Here is a 22,141-nt window from a genome sequence, read left to right as displayed (position 1 = left end):
TTCATTGTTCCAGACGGTATTGTAGTCAAGTTTGCAGGTACTTCTGGCAATCTAGGGTAGTTGATACTCAGAAAAAGACTTTTTATTCATTTATTTTTATATTAAAATATTTTTAATGTTTATTTATTTTTTAGAGAGAGAGAGAGCGCAAGTCGGGGTGGGACAGAGAGAGTCTGAGATACAGAATCCAAAGCAGGCTTCAGGCTCTGAGCTGTCAGCAGAGAGCCTGAAGCAGGGCTGGAACTCACGAACTGTCAGATGATGACCTGAGCCAAAATTGGACACTTAACTGACTGAGCCACCCACGCACCCCAGAAAAAGACTTTCTATTCATCTTTTTAAAAATTTTTAGATGTTTTTATTTATTTTTGAGACAGAGAGAGACAGAGCATGAGCAAGGGAGGGGCAGAGAGAGAGGGAGACACAGAATCTGAAGCAGGCTCCAGGCTCTGAGCTGTCAGCACAGAGCCCCACGCGGGGCTCGAACTCATGGACTGTGAGATCATGACCTGAGCAGAAGTTGGACGCTTAACTGACTGAGCCACCCAGGCACCCCAAGAAAAAGACTTTTTAGAATATAACTTTCAATTCTTTCAAATGTAGCTATTTCCTGAGGTATGCCATCAATAAATGTTATTAATAATTGTCTTTCCTCCAAGTTTTATTTTTATTATTTATTTATTTTAAAAAAATTTATATATTTATTTTGAGAGTGAGTACATGTGCAGTCAGGGCAGGGACAGACAAACAGGAAGACAGAGAGACTCCCAAGCAGGCTCCATATGTCACTGGGGAGCCTGTCACAGGGCTCAGACTCAGGAACCTTGAAATAATGACCTGAGCCAAAATCGAGTCTGACGCTTAACCGACTAAGCCACCCAGGCACTCCTTTCCTCAATATTTTAATCCTTTCTGATCTGCATAGAATTATATGTGAATATACATTTTCCAAGGAATTAGAAATTTCTTATTTAGTAGTATAAGGCATTAGCTGAGACAAATTAGGTTTCGAGTCAAAAAGATTAATCACTTAGTTGATAGCTAATATATTCCAGCCTCTGGGAAAGAACTAATATATTTCCCATGAGCTAAACCAGTCATAATGTATCTGTGATTTCTTATTATTGCCAGTTTTCACTTTTCATAGTAGAATGAATTTAAAAAAAACAAGAACATTGCTTAAAAGTTTTATGCTTCTGATTTTAAAAGTAAGACATAGTCATTGCAAGAAATTAGGAAAACCCAGAAATGCATAATAAAAAAAAAAACAATTGGATGATAATTTCTACATTCTTGTATACCTTCTTCTATTTTTATTTCTATCAACATAAACATACATTTATAAAAAAATTTTTGCTGTTTATTTTTGAGAGAGACAGAGACAGAATGCGAGTGGGTTAGGGCAGAGAGAGAGGGAGGCACAGAATCTGAAGCAGGCTGCAGGCTCCTAGCTGTCAGCACAGAGCCTGACGTGGGGCTCGAACTCATGAGCTGTGAGATCATGACCTGAATGGAAGTCGGACACTCAACCGACTGAGCCACCCAGGTACCCCAACATAAACATATATTTTAATCAAAATTGGTATTATACTGTAAGTTATCCTTGATTCTTCTTTCTTTGAATAATATATTATAAATCTCCTTTAGTTAATCATTTGTTCAATTTTGTATAGGTGTAAGTAAAACAGGTATGCATGTCTTGTGCCTTCATGAAGCATACTGTCTAGTGAGGGGACTCTAAAACAAAAGTATAATTACAAAATACAAGTTTTATGGAAGAATAAACAGGTGCTATGAAGGAGAATAATTTTAGTGGTAAGGGACCAACAATTACTGTATTTAGAGCCAGAATGCTGACATTTATTTATTTATTTATTTATTTATTTATTTATTTTTATTTTTGGGACAGAGAGAGACAGAGCATGAACGGGGGAGGGGCAGAGAGAGAGGGAGACACAGAATCGGAAACAGGCTCCAGGCTCTGAGCCATCAGCCCAGAGCCCGACGCGGGGCTCGAACTCACAGACCGCGAGATCGTGACCTGGCTGAAGTCGGACGCTTAACCGACTGAGCCACCCACGCGCCCCAGAATGCTGCCATTTAAATAGAGGCTTAAGGGATGAAAAAAGTCAACCATGCAAGAGTGGGGTTAAGCGCATGCCAGGAAGAAGAAATAACAGGTGCAAAGGCTATAGGAGGGAAAGGATTTGGTGAGTAGAGGGATCTAAAAGGCCAACAGGCTTGGATAAAGAGGAAGGGGAGATACTGGCCCATGATGAAGTTCATGAGGTAGACAAGGGTCAGTCCTACAGACAAAAGAGAAGAGGTTTAATTAGAAGTGTTATGGGAAGCCATTAAAGACTTTTTGGGTGGTGAAATTGCATACCTGTGTTTGCATGTTTTTTAAAAGATTATTTTGGATGTGATATGGGGGAAGAATTGGAGGGAGAGCAAAAGTTCACAAAGATGTGAGTTAGGAGGCCCTTGAGGTGGTCCATGAGAAAGATGAAAAGTTGGAATTAAGCTGTTGACAGGAGATATGGAGAGAGGTAGACAGCTGTGAGGTGTGTTTTGGGGTTGGAATTGACAGCTTATGAGGTGGTGATGAGTAGGACTCAGTGGGTTAAAGACAAGGAGTTAAGAAGGATGACTCTCGGGGCGCCTGGGTGGCGCAGTCGGTTAAGCGTCCGACTTCAGCCAGGTCACGATCTCGCGGTCCGTGAGTTCGAGCCCCACGTCGGGCTCTGGGCTGATGGCTCAGAACCTGGAGCCTGTTTCCGATTCTGTGTCTCCCTCTCTCTCTGCCCCTCCCCCGTTCATTCTCTGTCCTTCTCTGTCCCAAAAATAAATAAACGTTGGGAAAAAAAAATTAAAAAAAAAAAAAAGAAGGATGACTCTCATTTATGGCCTGAGTAACTGAGTGGATGATGATGTCATTTATTGACAAGGGGTAGACTTGGTAAGGACCAAGATTGGGTATGGTTGTGATATAAAAAAAGTATTTAAAGTCAGGTGATAATTTTGAGGGACATGTTAGACAACTACATGTATGAGCCAAGAAGGCAGTTGTGTGCATGAGTATACTCAGAGGTGAGTCTGGGCTGATGCTTGCATTTGGAAGTTATCATCATGTAGATGGGATTTAAAACCAAAGGAGCAGATAAAATAATCTAACAGAAGAGTGAATATAGACAAATAAAGAGGCCTAGAAGTGTGCTCTGTCAACTAGAGATTGCATGGCTGAGAATCTAGGAAGGGAAGAGAAATGGGAATGTGGTGTCAAAAGCTAGAAAAGACTGCTTCAGAAAGGAAAGTGTGGACAGCAGTGTCCCCATGGTGCTAGCAATCTAGTGTGAGAAGGGTCAGAGTGACCACTAGATTTCACAGTGTGAAGGTTACTGGTGAGATCATCAGAAGCAATTTCAGGGCTTTGTGTTGACTAGCTAAAAATTTAATGGCTACGTTATTAATCTTCACTTGAGATAGCAGAGTATATGAGTTACCTGTAATGCTGACAAGCCAGTGGTCCCTAGGAAACAAGCTTATGGGATGGCTCAGGCCCTGGGAAATTGTTGGCTTTAACTCCGGGGGCTCGCACTTGGAAATTTCACTCTCTTTTCTTACCTCTGAGTGTGAGTTTGGGTTAAAATCCACTAGAGGGTTTTGGGTGCCAAGGAATATGGATACTGGCCTGGGTTTCTATCTGAGAGTGTTGGACATTTGTTTGGTGCTCTCTTCTTTGGCCTGGAGAGCTTCCAGGCAACAGAAAGGCTGGGAGGGCCCAGCCTGTGTCTGCTTCAGACTTAAACTTCTTGACTTCTGTACTTCTCTTATGGGGTGTGTGGGCACTGCCAGCACATGGTTACTTGGTACATGTTCTTATTCCCACTTTTTAAATTTTTTTTTTTCAACGTTTATTTATTTTTGGGACAGAGAGAGACAAAGCATGAACGGGGGAGGGGCAGAGAGAGAGGGAGACACAGAATCGGAAACAGGCTCCAGGCTCTGAGCCATCAGCCCATAGCCTGACGCGGGGCTCGAACTCACTGACCGCGAGATCGTGACCTGGCTGAAGTCGGACGCTTAACCGACTGCGCCACCCAGGCGCCCCTATTCCCACTTTTTAAAAATTAGAAAACCCTGGATAGGCTCATTGTTGGGTCTTCTCAGGGCATCACATGTTTTATTCTGAAATAGAGGAGGGTCTTAGAAAGAATGTAGATATTGTAGCCAAAGTGAATGTAGATTTTGTAGCCCAAAGTTGGGACCCTTTGCCTCAGTGTTCTCATCTTTAAAATGGGCTAATAATACCTACCTTTCATGGTTAAAGTAATGTGTAAAAAGTACTTGGAACAAAGTAAATAATAAATGGTGACTGTTATTATTATTATTGTTCAAAGTAAATGTTCAATATTTTGGACATACTGAATTAGTTACTTGGGTTGTGGTTTACCTGTATGATATTGATCCATGATTTTAAAAAATTGTCAGATACATAAAACTAGTTCTTTTTGGGGTAATTAGTTAGCAATAGCCATAGTAAATCCTTTGTCATCAACATTTTGTACCATAGTTTTATCATCAAAATTTATGTAAACATGACCTTCACTTTTTACTGGATTATCACAGTTCTCTTATTCCTATTAAAAAATCGTGTTTCCATGAACTTTAATAAAAACTGGTTCTCTGATAAAATGACATGCATAATGCTGTTCACAAAGGTTTAAATTCCCTTATTAGAATTCCATGGGAGTGAGAGGGGAAGAATGTAAGCCAAATACAAAAAGATGTAAAATTTGAATATTGCTCTGTCTTTGGAAGCAGAGCCTGGTGGCCTTCCTTCACAGTTAGAGGAGGGACTAGAAAGTGTCTTTGCTTGTTTTCCACTTCCGCTAAGATGGAGAGACTTCATGTTTTTAAGCAAAAGTGCAATTCACTAGCTTAAAACATGTAAGTATCATAGGTCCTCATCTGGCTGTCTAGATGCCATAAGAATTAAAGCAAAGCCAAACAAAACTCACATGATTAAAGTGTATATTAGATTATAAGAAAGTTCTCCCCAAAACATAGCTGATGAACTCTTTTGTGTGGAGAACTTCTGGAGTATGAATACTTGGACCCCTCCAGCTGTAAAAATATATGTTGCTTGGCCTAGTTTTACACTAGGTTAGGAAAAATAATCTGTGATACATTAAAATTTAAGGGAGAACTAACTTCTTTTGACTAGAATGAGATTTGGTTTTCAAGAGGGAAGGATGAGGAGGGAAGAAGGCATTACAGCTTGTTATATGAATTTTCAGAAGCTGCTTTTCTAATAATGTGAAGAACTCAGTGCTCATTTTTTCTGATTTCCTTGAGTGGATAAGAGGGAATGATTTTGTCTCCAAAGACTTTTTGGTGGTACTTTATTTTATCAAGCCTTTGGGATATTTTTTGCTTCTGTTTTCAAGGAACTGCATTAATACAAAGTAGTATACTGTAATAATCATGCAAGACTTGATTTTAACTCTCTCTTTCTCTTTTTCTCTATAGTTTGGAAGGACTGAAGTAATTGATAATACTTTAAATCCTGATTTTGTAAGAAAATTTATCCTGGACTACTTTTTTGAGGAAAGGGAGAACCTTCGCTTTGACTTGTAAGTTCTGATATAACTTGCATTAAAAAAAAAAAAAAAGATTGTTAAAGGCAAGTTGTGTAACATAAGGCTGGGTCTGGTTGCACTGAATACTAGATTACACTGGCAGGAAACCAGATTAATTCTATTTAGAGCATGTCCTGAGCACTGTCTCTAGCATTGCTTTACATTTTATAGGTTTTTGGCTATATATTTATTGAAAAATTAGTGAGCAATTTAACCATGTAGAAATGCTGCATGGTATATATGGACATTCTTTCAAACCATGTTAAGCCTCAGTGATTTCTTTTCAAGCTCTGCATATATTCCAAGGTGATCTCATGTACTCCCATGTCCCCCAGATCTTTGTTTCTCTCAGCCATTTCTTCGTATAGTATATGGATATCTGCCTTCCTTTTACCCCTTTGTGGCCTCATATTGCCAAGGCATAGGATTCTAGAGCCAGACTGCTTGATATTTTTAATATTCTTGTTATTTTGACACTAAATGAAGCAGATCAAAATATTACCGTCAAATTCAACTTCTTGTCCGTAGGGAATCTAGTGTCAGTTTGTAAGATGTTATTTGTTATTGAGTTTTTGTTTCACAGAGGTAAATTGTGGTGATTGGTGAAACATCTGGATATTGTTAAAAGAAAACCTATTGAGAGGGAAAAGGATAACATATGTTATAGCATGTATTTAATAAATGTAAATAAATAAAGAGAGTTTATGAGCATTGCAAGCATTTAAAAATATAAATGTCTTACTTTAAATAGCTGGAAACAATAAAATGTACCAGGCTGTCACAGTTTATAGATTTTTTTTTTGATGAAAGCTATCATCTCTTATTTGAAAAAGTCGCCATTTGCCTCTTAATGTAGAAAGTTGTTTACTGTTAACAGTCTTTCTTGTTGTCCCCTAAAATGTGTGCAGTAAAATAACCCACCATGCTTCTGTTTAAAAAAGGAGAATTTTATGCCAGGCCCTTTCCTTCAAGAGTTATAAGAGTTTTCACTATTCATTATATTTATCAAACAAAATTTATTATGGCCTGTTTGGTTTTTATTTTATTGAAACCCCTTCTGAAATAATAAAAATGATACTTAGGAGAAAAAGTAGAATGTAATGGTTTCCTGACCATGTTTATCGTGGAGATTACTCACAGTGATATTATTTAAAAATGACATATAAATCATGTGAATGTGGTTTCATTTTCTCATTGTTCACGGCCTTCATAGCCATTGTTTTTAAGAATTCTCTTTCATATACCAGTGTGGTACTCCCTTAATTTTTTGCCCCTGGTTTTAGACTTTATCTTAAAACCAGCCATTATTTCATGATTCTTGTTCTCTTTATTTCCCTTTCCCTCTCTCTCTTTCTTATTCATTTATATTGTTTTCTCTCATTTAAAAAATAGTAAATATTGATTATAAATTTTAAATAATGTAGGCATTTAAAAGTGAAAGTTTTGGCGCTTGGGTGGCTCAGTCAGTTAAGCCTCCGACTTCGGCTCAGGTCATGATCTCATGGCTCCTGAGTTCAAATGCCCTGTCGGGCTCCGTGCTGACAACTCAGAGCCTGGAGCCTGCTTCGGATTCTGTGTCTCCCTCTCTCTCTGCCCTCCCCCACTCGCACTCTGTCTCCTTCTCTCTCTCTCCCTTTCTCTCTCTCTCTCAAAAATAAACATGAAATTTTTTTTTTAAAGTCAGAGTTTCTTGTTCTTCCAATACCAAAAAAAAAAAAAAGTCCCCAAAACAAAAAATTCACAAATAACCAAAAATGTACATGACTCAATGTATATACTTGCATATGGGAATCTCAGTATTTTGAAAATCACAAATACTTTCCTATTACTTGCATTTTTCAGATACCTTTTTATGCCATTATGTGTGTGTGTGTGTGTGTGTGTGTGTATTTCATTCATTTTATGCTGCATAATTTTCATTGTTTGAAAAAACACTATTTAGCCAAACATTTACTGATGTATCCTTTGGCTGGTTCTATTTTTACTATTACATATAATCTTGCAGTGAGTATCCTATTAGGTAAATTTCTTATATATTTTTTTCATTTTCAGAATGTAAATTATTCAGAGTCAGATTTTAGGATGAAAAGATGTATGTGGTTTACATACACAATGGAGTACTACATGGCAATGAGAAAGAATGAAATATGGCCCTTTGTAACAACGTGGATGGAACTGGAGAGTGTGATGCTAAGTGAAATAAGCCATACAGAGAAAGACAGATACCATATGTTTTCACTCTTATGTGGATCCTGAGAAACTTAACAGAAACCCATGGGGGAGGGGAAGGGAAAAAAAAAAGAGGTTAGAGTGGGAGAGAGCCAAAGCATAAGAGACTCTTAAAAACTGAGAACAAACTGAGGGTTGATGGGGGGTGGGAGGGAAGGGGGGTGGGTGATGGGTATTGAGGAGGGCACCTTTTGGGATGAGCACTGGGTGTTGTATGGAAACCAATTTGACAATAAATTTCATATATTGAAAAAAAAAAGATGTAGATAGGAGTACTCACTCTTCATGCTAATGTTTGAGACCAACTTAGAAATCTTTTTTATGTTAATTTTTAAAATTTAATAAAATTTAATTTATAGTAATTTAATTTTTATATTTTTATATGAATTTAAATTTATTTTAATTTCATTAAATTATATTTCATTTTCATATTTTTCATTAAATTAATTTCATTTTCATATTTTATTTTAATTTAAATTCATATAAAAATAAATTTAATTTCTCTCTCTCTGTCTCATTGTTTCCCCTTTGTTTTATTTCTTAAAATTTACATATAAGTGAAATCACATGGTATTTGTCTTTCTCTGGTTATTTTGCTTAGCATTATACTCTCTAGCTCCATTGATGTCATTGCAAATGCCAAGATTTCATTCTTTTTGATGGCTGAGTAATATTCCGTTGCATATATACACCACATCTTCTTTAACCATTCATCAATTGATGGACACTAGGGCTCTTGTGTCCATCAATTAGCCAAATAGACATTTTGGCTATTGTAAATAATACTGCTATAAACGTAGGGGTGCATGTGTCCCTTTGAATTAGTATTCTTGTATTCTTTGGGTAAATACCCAGTAGTGCAATTGCTGGATCATGAGGTAGTTCTATTTTTAACTTTTCTATACTGTTTTCCATAGTGGCTGCACCAGTTTGCATTCCCACCATCAGTGCAAGAGGGTTCCTTATTCTCCATATCCTAACCAACACCTCTTGTTTCTTGTATTGTTGATTTTAGCCATTCTGAGAGGTGTGAGGTGATAACTCATTGTAGTTTTGATTTGCATTTCCCTGATGGTGATGATGAACATCTTTTCATGTGTCTATTGGCCATCTATATGTCATCTTTGGAGAAATAACTGTTCATGTCTTCTCCCCATTTTTAAATTGAATTATTTGTTTTTTGGGTGTTGAATTTGATAGGTTCTTCATGGGTTTTGAATACTATCCTTTTATCAGGTATGTCATTTGCAATATCAGGTATGTCATTTCTCTCATTTCATAGGTTGCCTTTTAGTTTTGTTGATTATTTTCTTTGCTGTGCAGAAGCTTTTTATTTTGATGTAGTTCCCATGGTTTATTTTTGCTTTTGTTTCCCTTGCCTTAGGAGACATACCTAGAAAGAAGTTGCTACGGCTGATGTCAAAGAAGTTACTGCCTGTGTTTTCTTCTAGGATTTTTATGGTTTCAGATTTCACATTTGGTCTTTCATCCATTTTGCATTTATTTTTGTGTGTGGTGTAAGAAAGTGGTCCAGTTTCATAGTTTTGCATGTTGCTGTCCAGTTTTCCCAGCACCATTTGTTGAAGAGACTTTTTCCCATTGCATATTCTTGCATGAATTGTTGAAGATTAATTGACCATGTAATTGTGGGTTTATTTCTCGGTTTTCTGTTCTGTTCTATTGATCTGTATGTCTATTTTTGTGCCAATGATAAACTGTTTTGATTACTACTGCTTTGTAATATAACTTGAAGTCCAGAACTGTGATGTGTCCAGCTTTCCTTTTCCTTTTCAGGATTGCTTTGGCTATTCGGGGTCTTTTCTGGTTCCATACAAATTTTAGGATTCTTTGTTCTGGTTCTGTGAAAAATGCTGTTTGTATTTTGATGTGGATTGCATTAAATCTGTAGATTGCTTTGGGTAGTATGGGCATTTTAACAATATTTGTTCTTCTAATCCATGAGCATGGCATATATTTCCATTTCTTTGTTTTGTCTTCTTTCATCAGTGTTTTATAGCTTACAGAGTACAGGTCTTTCACCTGTTTTGTTAGGTTTATTCCTAGGTATCTTATTATTTTTGGTGCGATTGTAAATGGGAATATTTCCTTAATTTCTTTTTTGGTTGGCCTATAGAAATGCAACAGATTTCTGTACATTGATTTTGTGTCCTGCGACTTTACTGAATTTGTTTTTCAGTTCTAGCAGTTTTTGGTGAAGTCTTTCAGGTTTTCTGTGTATAGTATCATTACATCTGCAAATAATGAAAGTTTCACTTCTTCCTTACCAATTGGGGTGCCTTTTATTTCTTTCTGTTCTCTGTTGTTGTGGCTAGGACTTCCAGTATTATATTGAATAATAGTGGTGAGAGTGGTCATCCCTGTCTTGTTCCTGACCTTAGAGGGAAAACTGAGAGATTTTCCCCATGAAGGATGGTGTTAACTGTGGGTTTTTCATATATGGCCTTTATTATGTTGAGGTATGTTCCCTCTAAGCTTACTTTGTTGAGGGTTTTTTTTTATCAATAGTTTTTTATCAATACTTTTTTTATCAATACTTTTTTATCAGTACTTTGTCAAATACTTTTTCTGCGTCTATTGAAATGATCATATGGTCTTACCCTTTCTTTTATTGATGAAATTTATCAAATTGATCAATTTATGAATATTGAGCCACTCTTGCAACCCAGGCAAAAATCCCACTTGATCATGGCGGTTGATTTTTTTAATGTGTGGTTGGATTCAGTTTGCTAGTATTTTGTTGAGAATTTTTGCATCTGTGTTAATCAGGGATTTTGGCCTGTAGTTCTCTTTGTTGATGGTGTGATTATCTGGTTTTGATATCAGGATAATACTTGCCTCATAGAACAAATTTGGAAGTTTACTGTTTTTTGGAATAGTTTAAGAAGAGTAGGTATTAATTCTTCTTTAAAGTTTGGTGGAATTTGCCTTTGAAGCCAAGATCCTATATACTTTGTTCTCTGAGCGCCTTGCCTATGTTTTAGCTCCAATTTTCAGAACCCACTTCTGTTTCATTTTGGTTGCTGTCTGCCAACAGGCTCCTGTCACCATCACAAGCAGCTGCTGCCAGGTGACTATTTCACCACTGTACCCACTTGGCCCTGGCTTCTTAAGCCGTGTCCTACTCAGCCTTTATCACTTATATCATAACTGTGGCTATTATAGAATGTCACAAGTGGAATGAAAAGAAAGGAAATAGTGCTTTCAAAAGGATGATAGCAATCAAATGTTTGTTAGAAGACGAATGAGCAAAAATTGAGAGCTGGGCTAGTCATTCTGGAGAGGAAACGAAGGTAAAGAATGAGTTGCCTGTATGGAGGCTAACGACTGCATTCTCATCTCTACTGAAGATGAGGATGTGGAAGCCAATGGGTTTTAAAACGTGTTGAGTGCAAGAAATGTAATTCCACTGAACTCAGTGCTGGTTAGTCTTCAAATATTATGCCTGTTTTAACAGATAGCATTTCAAAAATCACTCTGACAAACTAGTGAGTCCAAATGAGAATGTATTGTGGTAGGGAGGCACCTGATACTTATTTCATGTTTCTAAGCTTTCTTGGTATGCTTAGCATGGACAAGGAAAGGCTTAAAGGTAGGAAGAAGTTAGGGCATTGCTAGAACTTACCACACCTCTCTAGTATTTGATGATAAATGAATGACATTGTTTAACTTCACTGTATGTATTTCAGAGACTTAATAAAAGAAAACAAAACTTCAATATACTTACAGGTAGAAATATAGAAGGAAAGAATGATAAGAAGGTTTAATAGATTTGTTGCTAATATCTTCCATTTATTTATAAACTAAATGAAATAATTACAGAAGCTCATGGAGTTTGAGTTAGCATGTAAGTTTTGTAGGCACAGACACAAAGAGGTTATTTTTGTTAGCACTACTACCCTTATTCACAGTGTATAATAGAATCATACAAATACATAACTAACCCACCCAACACATATGTGAGGTGGAGTTAATCCATTTATGTAAATGAGAAAACCAAGGCCCAGAAAGTTTAATATGTTCAAAGGATCTGTGCTCTCCAATATTGAGTCAGATTTTGCCTGAAATAGTTTATAATTAAATGGTGCAAAACACGAATTTCTAAAATGTTATGAATATTAAAGTTAATGTCTAAATTGGGATATTTTTATTTTTGCCTTGGTTATCTAGTACTGATGAGCGTCTACGTCTATGTGGTCTGCCACACATTGAATACAATAATATAATAGAATATATTTAATCTAAGTAAACAAAGTAAGACTGTGTGGGAAATTGTTTTGTTTGATTGGAATGGGAGCATGTTGTATTATTTTATCTCAGTGTGACAAGAAGAAATAATGTGACAGAAATTAGTGTAGGTAAATTGGTATGTTTTAACTTCTTCAGCTTCCTCTTTTCTTCTAAAAATTATAGCAATTTTTATAGAAGTTGTGTAATGTTCAAAATGTGAAAGCATATTGCAAGACTGAATTAAGTATCCTTTTACCTTTTGAATGCATTTGGGTAATTTCAGCAATTTGATTCAAATAACTTTATTTCAATTGTATATTATCTCCAAATAATTCAAACATTTAGGGCCAGAGAAAGGGATACTTGGAGAAGATTGCCAAGAAAAGCAACAAGTATATTTTCTTGGTTCATGTAGTATTTTTCATATCATTTTAATGAATTCCTTTTGATTTACCATGTATTAGAATATTTTACATAACACCTTTCACCTGTGAGAGCAGACTTTTTTTCTTTCTTTCTTCCTTTTTTTTTTTTTTTTTATTTTGCGATTTTTCCAGCAGATCTACCCAAAGTAATGTGGAAAACACTGTATTTCTTCTCTAGTTATGTGGACCTACTTATTCATTAGTATACATAATTATAATCAATCTTTAAATTTTGCCTTAGCAATGTCTTATTCCTAGGGAAAAATATTCATTGTAGCATATTTGGAAAATTAAAATAGGATAAGGTAGGAAATAATTCACCTATAATCCTGATCTGCATCTCTCAAAAAACTACAGCAATACTCCAACACATTTATGTAACATGTTCTCTCGAGGGAACAGCAGTGTTGAAGATGACAGTGGTCTGAATTGGCCAACAGACAGATGTAAATGGCTTTCAGTGCTGTTTTTTATTTAATTGGTCTATTGATTATATAAAATTCTAAAAAATAAGAATTAAAAATAGTCTGTAAAAGTGTGTCATAGAAAGAACTGCATATTATGGTAGGTTTGACAAATGGTTTTTAGGAGCCTTTTTTGTTTAACTTTCAATGATAGGAAATTGTAATGACAGAGATAGAGAGGGAGAGAGAGAATGAATATGTATTCTTGTCACAATTGGCCCCAATTCTTGTCAATTCTGGTTAATCCATAGTTGTTATTGTTATTACCATAATATGCTTGAAATGGATATTTAAGATTAATTTACCAATCACAAAGTTTAAAATTCTCCTGATTTTTTTATTTGATGTGTACTTCTTCATTCAAGATCATGGTTTCTAAAAAGGAAAAAAGAAACCCCACCAAACCCCAAAACCAAAACAAACAAAAAAGAGACATGGTCTCTGTCATCATGCTATGCCTGTATCAAGATAAAGTCTTAAACTTTGGCATTTATTTATTTTGGTACAGTTGTCACACTGACAATAGTATAGGTACCTCATAAATCACTTTTTTTGCCACAGTTGAAAACTATTACTGGCAGAACAGCTGCACAAAAATGAGTTTGAGCAAAAGGTGTGAGCAGTCACGTCACTGCATAACATAAGCAGGAGAATAGGAGAAATTAGATACAATGTATTTCACTCTTGCTTTTCCACTTCTCAACAAGATAGTTATGAGTCTAGATTTGCCTTACCTAGCAAATTATATTCCTTCTTGATAAATCAATGGCAATAATTATGTATTGTATAATATTATTCCATTTTATTTTTGAAGGATTTCAACACTTCGGGGCAATTAAGTTTTTTATGTTTTCCCAACACCATTAATTCCAGTTTTTCCCATTGGTTAAGGACTCCCTTAACAATGTCAAGGTCTATGGGGTGCCCGGGTGGCTCAGTCGGGTAAGCTTCCGACTTCAGCTCAGGTCATGATCTCATGGTTTGGGAGTCTGGATCCTGCTTCGGATTCTGTCTCCCTCTCTGTTCCTCCCTCGCTTCCACTCTTGTCTCTGTCTCTCTCAAAAATAAATAATGTCAAGGTCTAATTTCATGAGTTTTCAGTCACTTTTGTTTATTAGAACCATTTTATTTTATTTTTTTGGTGTGTATTTTATTTTATTTGAGTGGGGAGGGGCTGAGAGAGAGGGAGAGAGAGAGAGAGAGAGAGAGAGAGAGAGAATCCTAAGCAGGTTCCACGCTCAGCACAAAGCCTGAAGCAGGGCTCAATCTCATGACCTTGAGATCATGACCTGAACCAATATGAAGAGTTGGACACTTAAGTGAGTCACCCAGGCGCCCCTAGAACCATCTTATTTTGTTAATCATTATACTCTTCACTTTAAAACTTTAATCTTAAACTTCAGAACTCTTCACTTCCTCTCCCATCAGTTGGAGCTATTTTCAGCTACTTGGGGGAGAGCAGAGGGTGGAAAAGGGAAAGGGTAGATGAAGCTGGGAGGCAAAGGTGTGGGTCTCTTATCTTCTGAAGAATCTAGACCTTAAAGGGGACACATGTCACACATTCTACTTGTTCCCCAGCCCTCAGAAGGCACTTCCTAGGACTGTCAGCTGACATAGTTTTTAATGGCAGCCACAGGCTGGACTTGTAGGCAGTTTCTGTAGCTCAGCAGCATCTGACTGGGGACTCAGATGCTATCTTTTTCTTCAGGCACCCCAGATTTAGGAGATCCCCTTCACTTGACTTTGGGGAATGGGACGAACCCCCCTTGCCCCCCAAGGGGTAGGAAATAGCCTGTCACTTTATGAGTAAGTTGTGAAGAAGGGTCTGACCGCACCTCTGACCTAAGCATATTAGCATCTTTTGTTTTTAGCTTTGGACCTTAGCTGGAATTCCAGAAGTACAGGAAAAACTCTAGTCAACATCTGTTACCTCTAATTGGAAGGTAATCTTTAGGATCAACCCAAATCAGTTACTGCCAATTCAGTAGCAGCTTCAAGTTTGCAAAATTAACATTAGTAAATTTAGGCAGTGGGATGTACCCTTGTAGGTGTAAACTGCTTAACTTCCTGCTTGCCAATATGATCTTTCTTTCTTAATAAGAGTATGGCATTCCAACATGTAAACGCGCGCGCACACACACACACACACACACACACACACACACACACACACACTTTAACTATTTAGGATGTGGGGTTTATGTCTGAGGGTAAGGACCAGAGTAGTCTTGATACTTTTAGAAAAGTTAGAAAGAAAAGTCCATTAAAGGAAAACTCACGATAATTTCAAATGCATCATAATCCAACATATTATCTAAAGCCATCAGAACTATGCTGCAAATTACATATTTTCAAGAGAGTAGCATTAAAAAAGCTTTGTTAAAGGCAATGAAAGAAGATTATACTTGAAGATACTTAAACTTTGTGATGAAAACAAACTCCTTTTCTTTTTGCTTCTTTTAGCACAACTGAACATACCATGTTGTTTCTCCCCGGTCCACAGTATACCCTTTATAGAAAACAGTTTCCAGGACTGATTCTTGGGAATGAACCAGCACAGTTATTTTTCACCTTTGATACTGCTGTAGTTGCTAGTTTCAATTTTCTCTTAAAAAGTTGTCTTGAATAAGAAAAATTTCTTGAATAAGAATTTTTTTTTTTTGGTGCTAACATCTGTAGGTTTTCAGTAGATGTTGGCAGTTTGCTGATTTAAAATTCTAGGTTACAGCTGTTCAGAGTTGATCGGAATGCCCTAATGTGAAGAAGAGTAATTTGTAATTCTTCCGAGGCAGGTATTTGCCTCATACAATTTGAAAGCCAATCCGTGGTAAACATTCTTAGCCGGGGGGTATGTGAACCTCTGCCCAGCATTGGTACACTCAGTGAACTCTGTTTCTTTGCCTTTTATTGATGGAGGTGCTTTGTTTCTTTGTAAAAACATTCTTGTTATGTGAGAGTGAAGGCTTTAATTAATCTTTAAAAAGGCAGTTAATTTTTGGTAGGAAGCTATGGACAAGGAATGTGAAAGGAGTATAATTTGGGAGAAACACTGGAGCCAGTGTTGAATAGGAAAAAAATATTTTCCTATTCAAGACTTCATTTATTTGAGGTTGTTTTGACTGGTAGCGACCTTTCCATTTCTACAATTTCTTTAAAATGAGAGGTTAAGGTAATAGTGAGTGATGTTTTCCCAGGATCTTTCTAAGAAATCATTTATTTCCAGTACCAACTGGTCAAAATCAGGACCTAACGTAGTACTATATGAATGTATTTATCTTTCGTAAAATATTCGGTTTCCCTAAGTCCAGTGATTGGGGAAAAGTAATGTCTCCTTACTTTAGCCAAATTTCAAAGTCAACAGTAGCATTTAAAATATTAAATAGAAGTTAAAAGGTACACAAACGACAGCCTGTTCCTAGCACCTGCTTGCTTATTGATTGATTGATCGATTGATTGATTTTAAAAGATTTTATATTTTTAAGTAATCTCTACACCCAACATGGGTCTTGAACTCACAGCCCCGAGTCGCACATCTCACTGAGCCAGCCACGTGCCCTGCACCTGCTTGTTTTTAAATTTTTTTTTTCAACGTTTTATTTATTTTTGGGACAGAGAGAGACAGAGCATGAACAGGGGAGGGGCAGAGAGAGAGGGAGACACAGAATTGGAAACAGGCTCCAGGCTCTGAGCCATCAGCCCAGAGCCCGACGCGGGGCTCGAACTCCCGGACCGCGAGATCGTGACCTGGCTGAAGTCGGACGCCTAACCGACTGCGCCACCCAGGCGCCCCTGCTTGTTTTTAAATGGTATCCAGAGGAGAGGAATTGCAGTTGTTAGGGAGTTTTAAACAGTCAGGATACTACTAATTCACACAGAAGAGAATGGTTTTTGTGTTTTGTTTTACTTTTCAAACTTTTTTTTAATGATAGTACGAAAGAGAAGTTTATAACTTTCTTATCAAGCAGCAGAATTAGTGACTGAAAATATCAGGACTTCTACTTAGGTTGTGGAAATAAAAGGACCCAGAGATTGTGAATGCTACTATTGACATATAGACTACAGATTATAAGAAACTTCTTAATTTGCTAATTTTTCCCTACTGGTATATTTTTGGTTCATTATAATGTTACTTATTTTTTGGGAAAATACTGATATTTTTTCTGTAGCTCTCTATTTTGTGGAAATAATCTGAGTTTCATATTTTAATCTTTTAGGTATGATGTTGACTCAAAGAGCCCCAACCTGTCCAAACATGTAAGTTCACACTTTATGTTTTTAGGATGATTACATAATATAGACCGCAAAATCATAACATATGATTGGTATTTATGTTGATGCATTAATATTAAAGGTATATTTCCATAAGTTTTCATAATTGTCATAGAAAATAAATAACATTTTTAAAGGACCCTAGAATAGCACGTGAAGGAAATTCTTAAAGCAAAGGTACCTTTAGTGTGTGAAATGGATTAACCTTATTTATTTATATATTTTTAAAAGAAATTCTTTCAGTTCCCTGCAATGTTTGAAATTAATTCAGGTTGAGCAAGATGAAGCCCGTGTCATTTGGAGAGGCTTCGCTTGTGCGAGAATGAGAAGTACTTGGGTGTAGGGCAGAGTGGTTTGCCATTCTTCAGTCCTTGTGGCTCATTTGTTCAACCATATTTTCTAAGTGCCTCCTCATGCTGGCACCATGTCTGTTTCAGAGGGTACAGTATGAGCAAGATGGACATACAGAGTCTGTCCTCAAGTTCACTTACAGTCTCTTTTTTTCTTTTTGGGTCCTGATCTTCCCTCCTTCTACCCATTCCTCTTTTCTCAAGAGCTCTACTCCCCAGGCCATAACTGTTCCCTGGGGATGTTTTTAGGTTCAGGGGCAGCAAAGGCATCAGAGCTAGGCAGATGCAGAGGTTGAGGTCTGGAGGGAGAGTTAGGTCAAACTAGCAGGAAGAGCTGAATGGGGGCGGGAGGGGGGGTTTGAGAACAGCATTCTGAAAGTTTAACCAGGTACCAAGTGGAATCTGAATACATGGATGTAGAATTGGCAGCCGCGTCAGAGTTGAGAGGTGGGAGGCTGGCTGGAGTCATGGTCATGCCCAGAGGGTTAGGCGGGTGAGATTTTTTTCATTTCTCCATTGTTGTAGCCTATTGACTAGAACAGATGGATATGATTTCCAATGTAGTTTGGAGAGGAGGGATGTCTTAATTCAGAGAAGAGAAGACACATGAGAGGTAATCTCAAGCTAAGAGGTTGAGAGGCTGATTTGGGGAAACTAGGAAGCTGGGTATCGTGGTAAAAATCACAATTTACTGTTCCTTTCCTTCATCGTAAAGAAGCTATGATATTTATTTTTGTCATGAAGCAAAGAGCAGAATCATTTGATGAAGGATTCAAAGAATAGTCTTTCTGATTGACTTTTCTACAAATTGAAAGCAAATACTGTAATAAGCTCATTCCTCCCCATAAGTAATGCTCATTACCATTGCCATGCTGCCTTCCTGCTCCTCATAAGACTCGGAGCATTGTGGCTGGATATTTAAATTTTATTTGCATAGCTTTATATTGGAAGCTTTCCAAATTCCACTGGAAGAACCAGAAAAAGAATTCCATTTTCTAGTAAAAAATTTAGTTGCAAGGAAAGATTTTGCATTATATTTATTTCACATGTAGGTGGTTAATATTAAAGAGATTTAGAAGCATCTCATAAATGTGATGTGTAGCTTGTCCTTGTAGGAGCTACAGCCAGAAACAGGCCTGGAGGGTTGGGATTGAGACAGCAATTTTCTCTATTTCTTTTTCTCTGAGGCTACATATTCTTTGCATTATGACTCTTCTCTGAGCTTCTGTTTCTCTCTGAAAACCAAGTTTCTCTGTTTATTCATCTTTGTGCATGTAGGAAAAATGAACTCCCTAAACTCTTGAGTGGACATAGGCTTTCAAGTGCCCATTCTCCCTGAATATAATTTCTATGTTTCTCAAACTACTTTTTAGAGGGCATGATAACTTGGCAGTTAAGGACATTCCATAGGGTTGGATATTTTGAGGGTGAGTGTGAAGGTGGTAACATGTGGTCCTTACCCAAGTGGTGGCCTTGAATTCAGGGAGAGACTAGTATATGGGATAAGAAGGTACCTCAAACATGATATAACTATATTTTCATTAAATAATCCATACTGAGGTATGTACCATAGAAGGCATGAATGTATATATCTTTTAAAATATTTTTTTTTGCAGAATAGCTTTTTATATTTTCCATAAGAAAGATTTCATGTCTTCCTCCTGACATCTTGACTCTGCTTCACTCTCATGCTATCTCCTTTACCACCTTCTTACTGCTGCAGTTCTTTTCAGAGCAGCCTGGGTTTCTCCCATCTTACTCTACTGTATTCTGGTTTTCATTTCTGCTTGAACTATTCTGACATGGGTTAGAGAAAAATATCTTGGCCTCTCTTCACTTTCTGCTTTACCTGACCTTCCCATTATTTTGGATACAATTGACTGTTCTTAACAAACTCATCTCCTCTTAATTCCACAGAAATGTCTCCCTCACTTCTTTTCTTACTTCTTTGTCTACTCATTATCTATCCTTTTTCAGTTTCTCTTCCTCCTCCTCCTCTCCCTTATTATTGGTTTTTCCTGGTTTTGTTTTCCATTGTCATCTCATCTCACTGAATAAGCTCTCCTTGGGAAATCTCAGCCATTTCCATGCCTTACCCTGATGACTCCCAAGTGTCTATCTCTCTTTGTACCTTAGCAAAAACAAGTTTCCAACTGCTTGTTAGCTAGTCTGCAGAAGCCTAAAACTCAAATTATCAAAAATGTATGACCTCTTCCATTCCGTTGTTGGTCCTCTGCTTGTATTTTCTATCTTGAGAATTATCATCATCACGGTATACTAAGTTAGAAAACGTGGATGTATCGTTAACCTCTTCTGTCTCACATACCACATCTTGTGAACTATAAATCCTGTTCATTATAATGAAGTATTATTTCTCTTCTGTCTTCTTTCCTTTCTTACTGTTACTTAATTCGGATTCTCATCACCTTTCTCCCAAAGTATTGCATAGCTTCCTATAGTTCCTGTGGTTCATATTACCTCACATTTTAATGTATTTATTTACAGTAGTCTCTGCATTATATTTCTTAAATATATTAAGCACTCAATACAAATCAGTTAATAAGTGCCTGAGCTTACAAATGGATGAAGCATGTCAATGAGGAAGGAAATGTGTTTTGGAATTGTGATATGAATTGTTAGAAATTAGTGTCCCGAATTTCTGTTAGAAATTAACAACAAAAGCCCTTGCTATTTGAAAGCATCCAAGTACAGATTTTATAACTCGTTCAACCCAAAATGAGTTCAGGAGCGATTTAGATTAGAGAAGCCAGTAAACAAACTAGGTCTACTCCCTGAGGATACAATTGTTTAAAAGTGTGATTGTCGACCTGCCAACTTTGCAAAGTGAAATAAAAACTGGAACCTTTTAGGAAAGACTGCTAAGTGCGTGGGTTTGCATGTGGAGTGCAGGCACTTACCTTTTACAAAGGGGATTTGGTAGCAAGAGAGACTCCTTGAGTTAACAATAATAAAATCTTTTTTTTTCCTATTCTCATTTCTGATAATTTTGACAGAAACCCATTTTGGGATGACTTTATTTGATTTCCAATATTCAGGGATCTTGGGTCAAATTCTTAAATTTTTGGTACTAGTAGGGAAAATAGAGATATAATATAGCATTGTACCTTAGATTCCTAATACTGCAAATGAATACAGGGTGAGTGGATACAGGATCGGTATACTTTTAACTGATTTTATTTATTTATTTATTTATTTATTTATTTATTTATATTAAAAAAAATTTTTTTTTTACACTTATTTATTTTTGAGAGACAGAGAGAGACAGAGCACAAGTAGGGGAGGGGCAGAGAGAGAGGGAGACACAGAATCCGAAGCAGGCTCCAGGCTCCGAGCTGTCAGCACAGAGGCCGATGCGGGGCTCAAACTCACTGACTGCAAGATCATGACCTGAGCCGAAGTCAGATGCTCAAATGACTGAGCCACCCATGCGCCCCTATTTTTTTTTTAATTTAATGTTTATTTATTTTTGAGAGAGACAGAGACAGAGTGTGAGCAGGGTAGGGGCAGAGAGAGAGGGAGACACAGAATCCAGAGCTGTCAGCACAGAGCCCGGCGTGGGGCGTGAACCCTCCAGCCCATGAACCGTGAGATCATGACCTGAGCTGGAGTCAGACGCTCAACCGACTGAGCCACCTGGTCACCCCTTAACTGATTTTATTCATGGTAGGAAAGTTTGTAGTGGAGAAACATGCACCAGAAACATTACGTGATGCAGGCACTGGAATCCAGGGACATTTTCCTTAAGAGGTTTATCCATTTTATGATTTTCTAGGGAAATTAGTAAAATATTAGCCCCCCCAAAGTGTTAGATCCTGTGAACAAAATCTGACATTTTGAATTCCAGTTTTGTTCTCTAAGTTGCTGTCGAACCCACTCATCTTAATGCCATTAGCAGAACTGCATAGCATACTTTCATTTGCATAATTTAATTGCACCAGCCAAATCATTAATGAAAAGATTAATAACAGGCCCATAATTGGTGTATCTAGGATTCTGCTTGGCACTCTAGACCAGATGACATCAAAACTGTACTTTGTGTACTAAATTTTCATACACACCAGGCAATCCAAAACGCATTTTTCCATTTGGATGATCTTGGAAGGTACCTGCTAAAATTTTTGTTTTAGACATGTTAATAGCTCATTGGATTATTTTGGCCATGAAATACCAGCCTTCGGTGAAGGTGTGTATGTTCTTTAATATATTTTCTAAATATCATATATGTATTAACTTCCACATGTAGATCAGTTGTTTTGAAAATTTCATTTGAAAGATAATTGTTTGGACCATGAAGTGCATTTTCTCATAGAAAGTGGGGTAAAATTTTTCTCATCAGAAGAAAACCCAAATTAACCCATATATAACTGAACCAAATTCTAATGTATTTTCTTAAAATCAGGCAAACAATAAATATATTTAAGTGCTGTTCAAGTGCTCAGTAATGTAGCAGTGTAGAAGACAAACAAGGACCCCCTATCCTAAAACAGCTTACA

At 37.0% G+C, this 22,141-nt stretch overlaps 1 protein-coding gene across 2 annotated transcripts in view; it reads left to right on the top strand.

Moving 5' to 3' along the window:
• CPNE8 (copine 8) overlaps positions 1-22,141 on the top strand; it is a 236,797-nt gene that overhangs the window by 51,423 nt on the left and 163,233 nt on the right. For both annotated transcript variants that reach the window (XM_045467285.1, XM_045467287.1), the window contains exons 4-5: positions 5,533-5,636; positions 17,223-17,262. In XM_045467285.1, the coding sequence (XP_045323241.1) occupies positions 5,533-5,636; positions 17,223-17,262 (144 nt within the window). The remainder of the gene's footprint in view (positions 1-5,532; positions 5,637-17,222; positions 17,263-22,141) is intronic.

The sequence above is a fragment of the Leopardus geoffroyi genome, chromosome B4, assembly GCF_018350155.1.
Source record: "Leopardus geoffroyi isolate Oge1 chromosome B4, O.geoffroyi_Oge1_pat1.0, whole genome shotgun sequence".
Classification (NCBI taxonomy): Eukaryota; Metazoa; Chordata; class Mammalia; order Carnivora; family Felidae; genus Leopardus; species Leopardus geoffroyi.
Note: the sequence above shows the minus strand (reverse complement) of the source record. Positions and strands in the feature narration are given on the sequence as shown.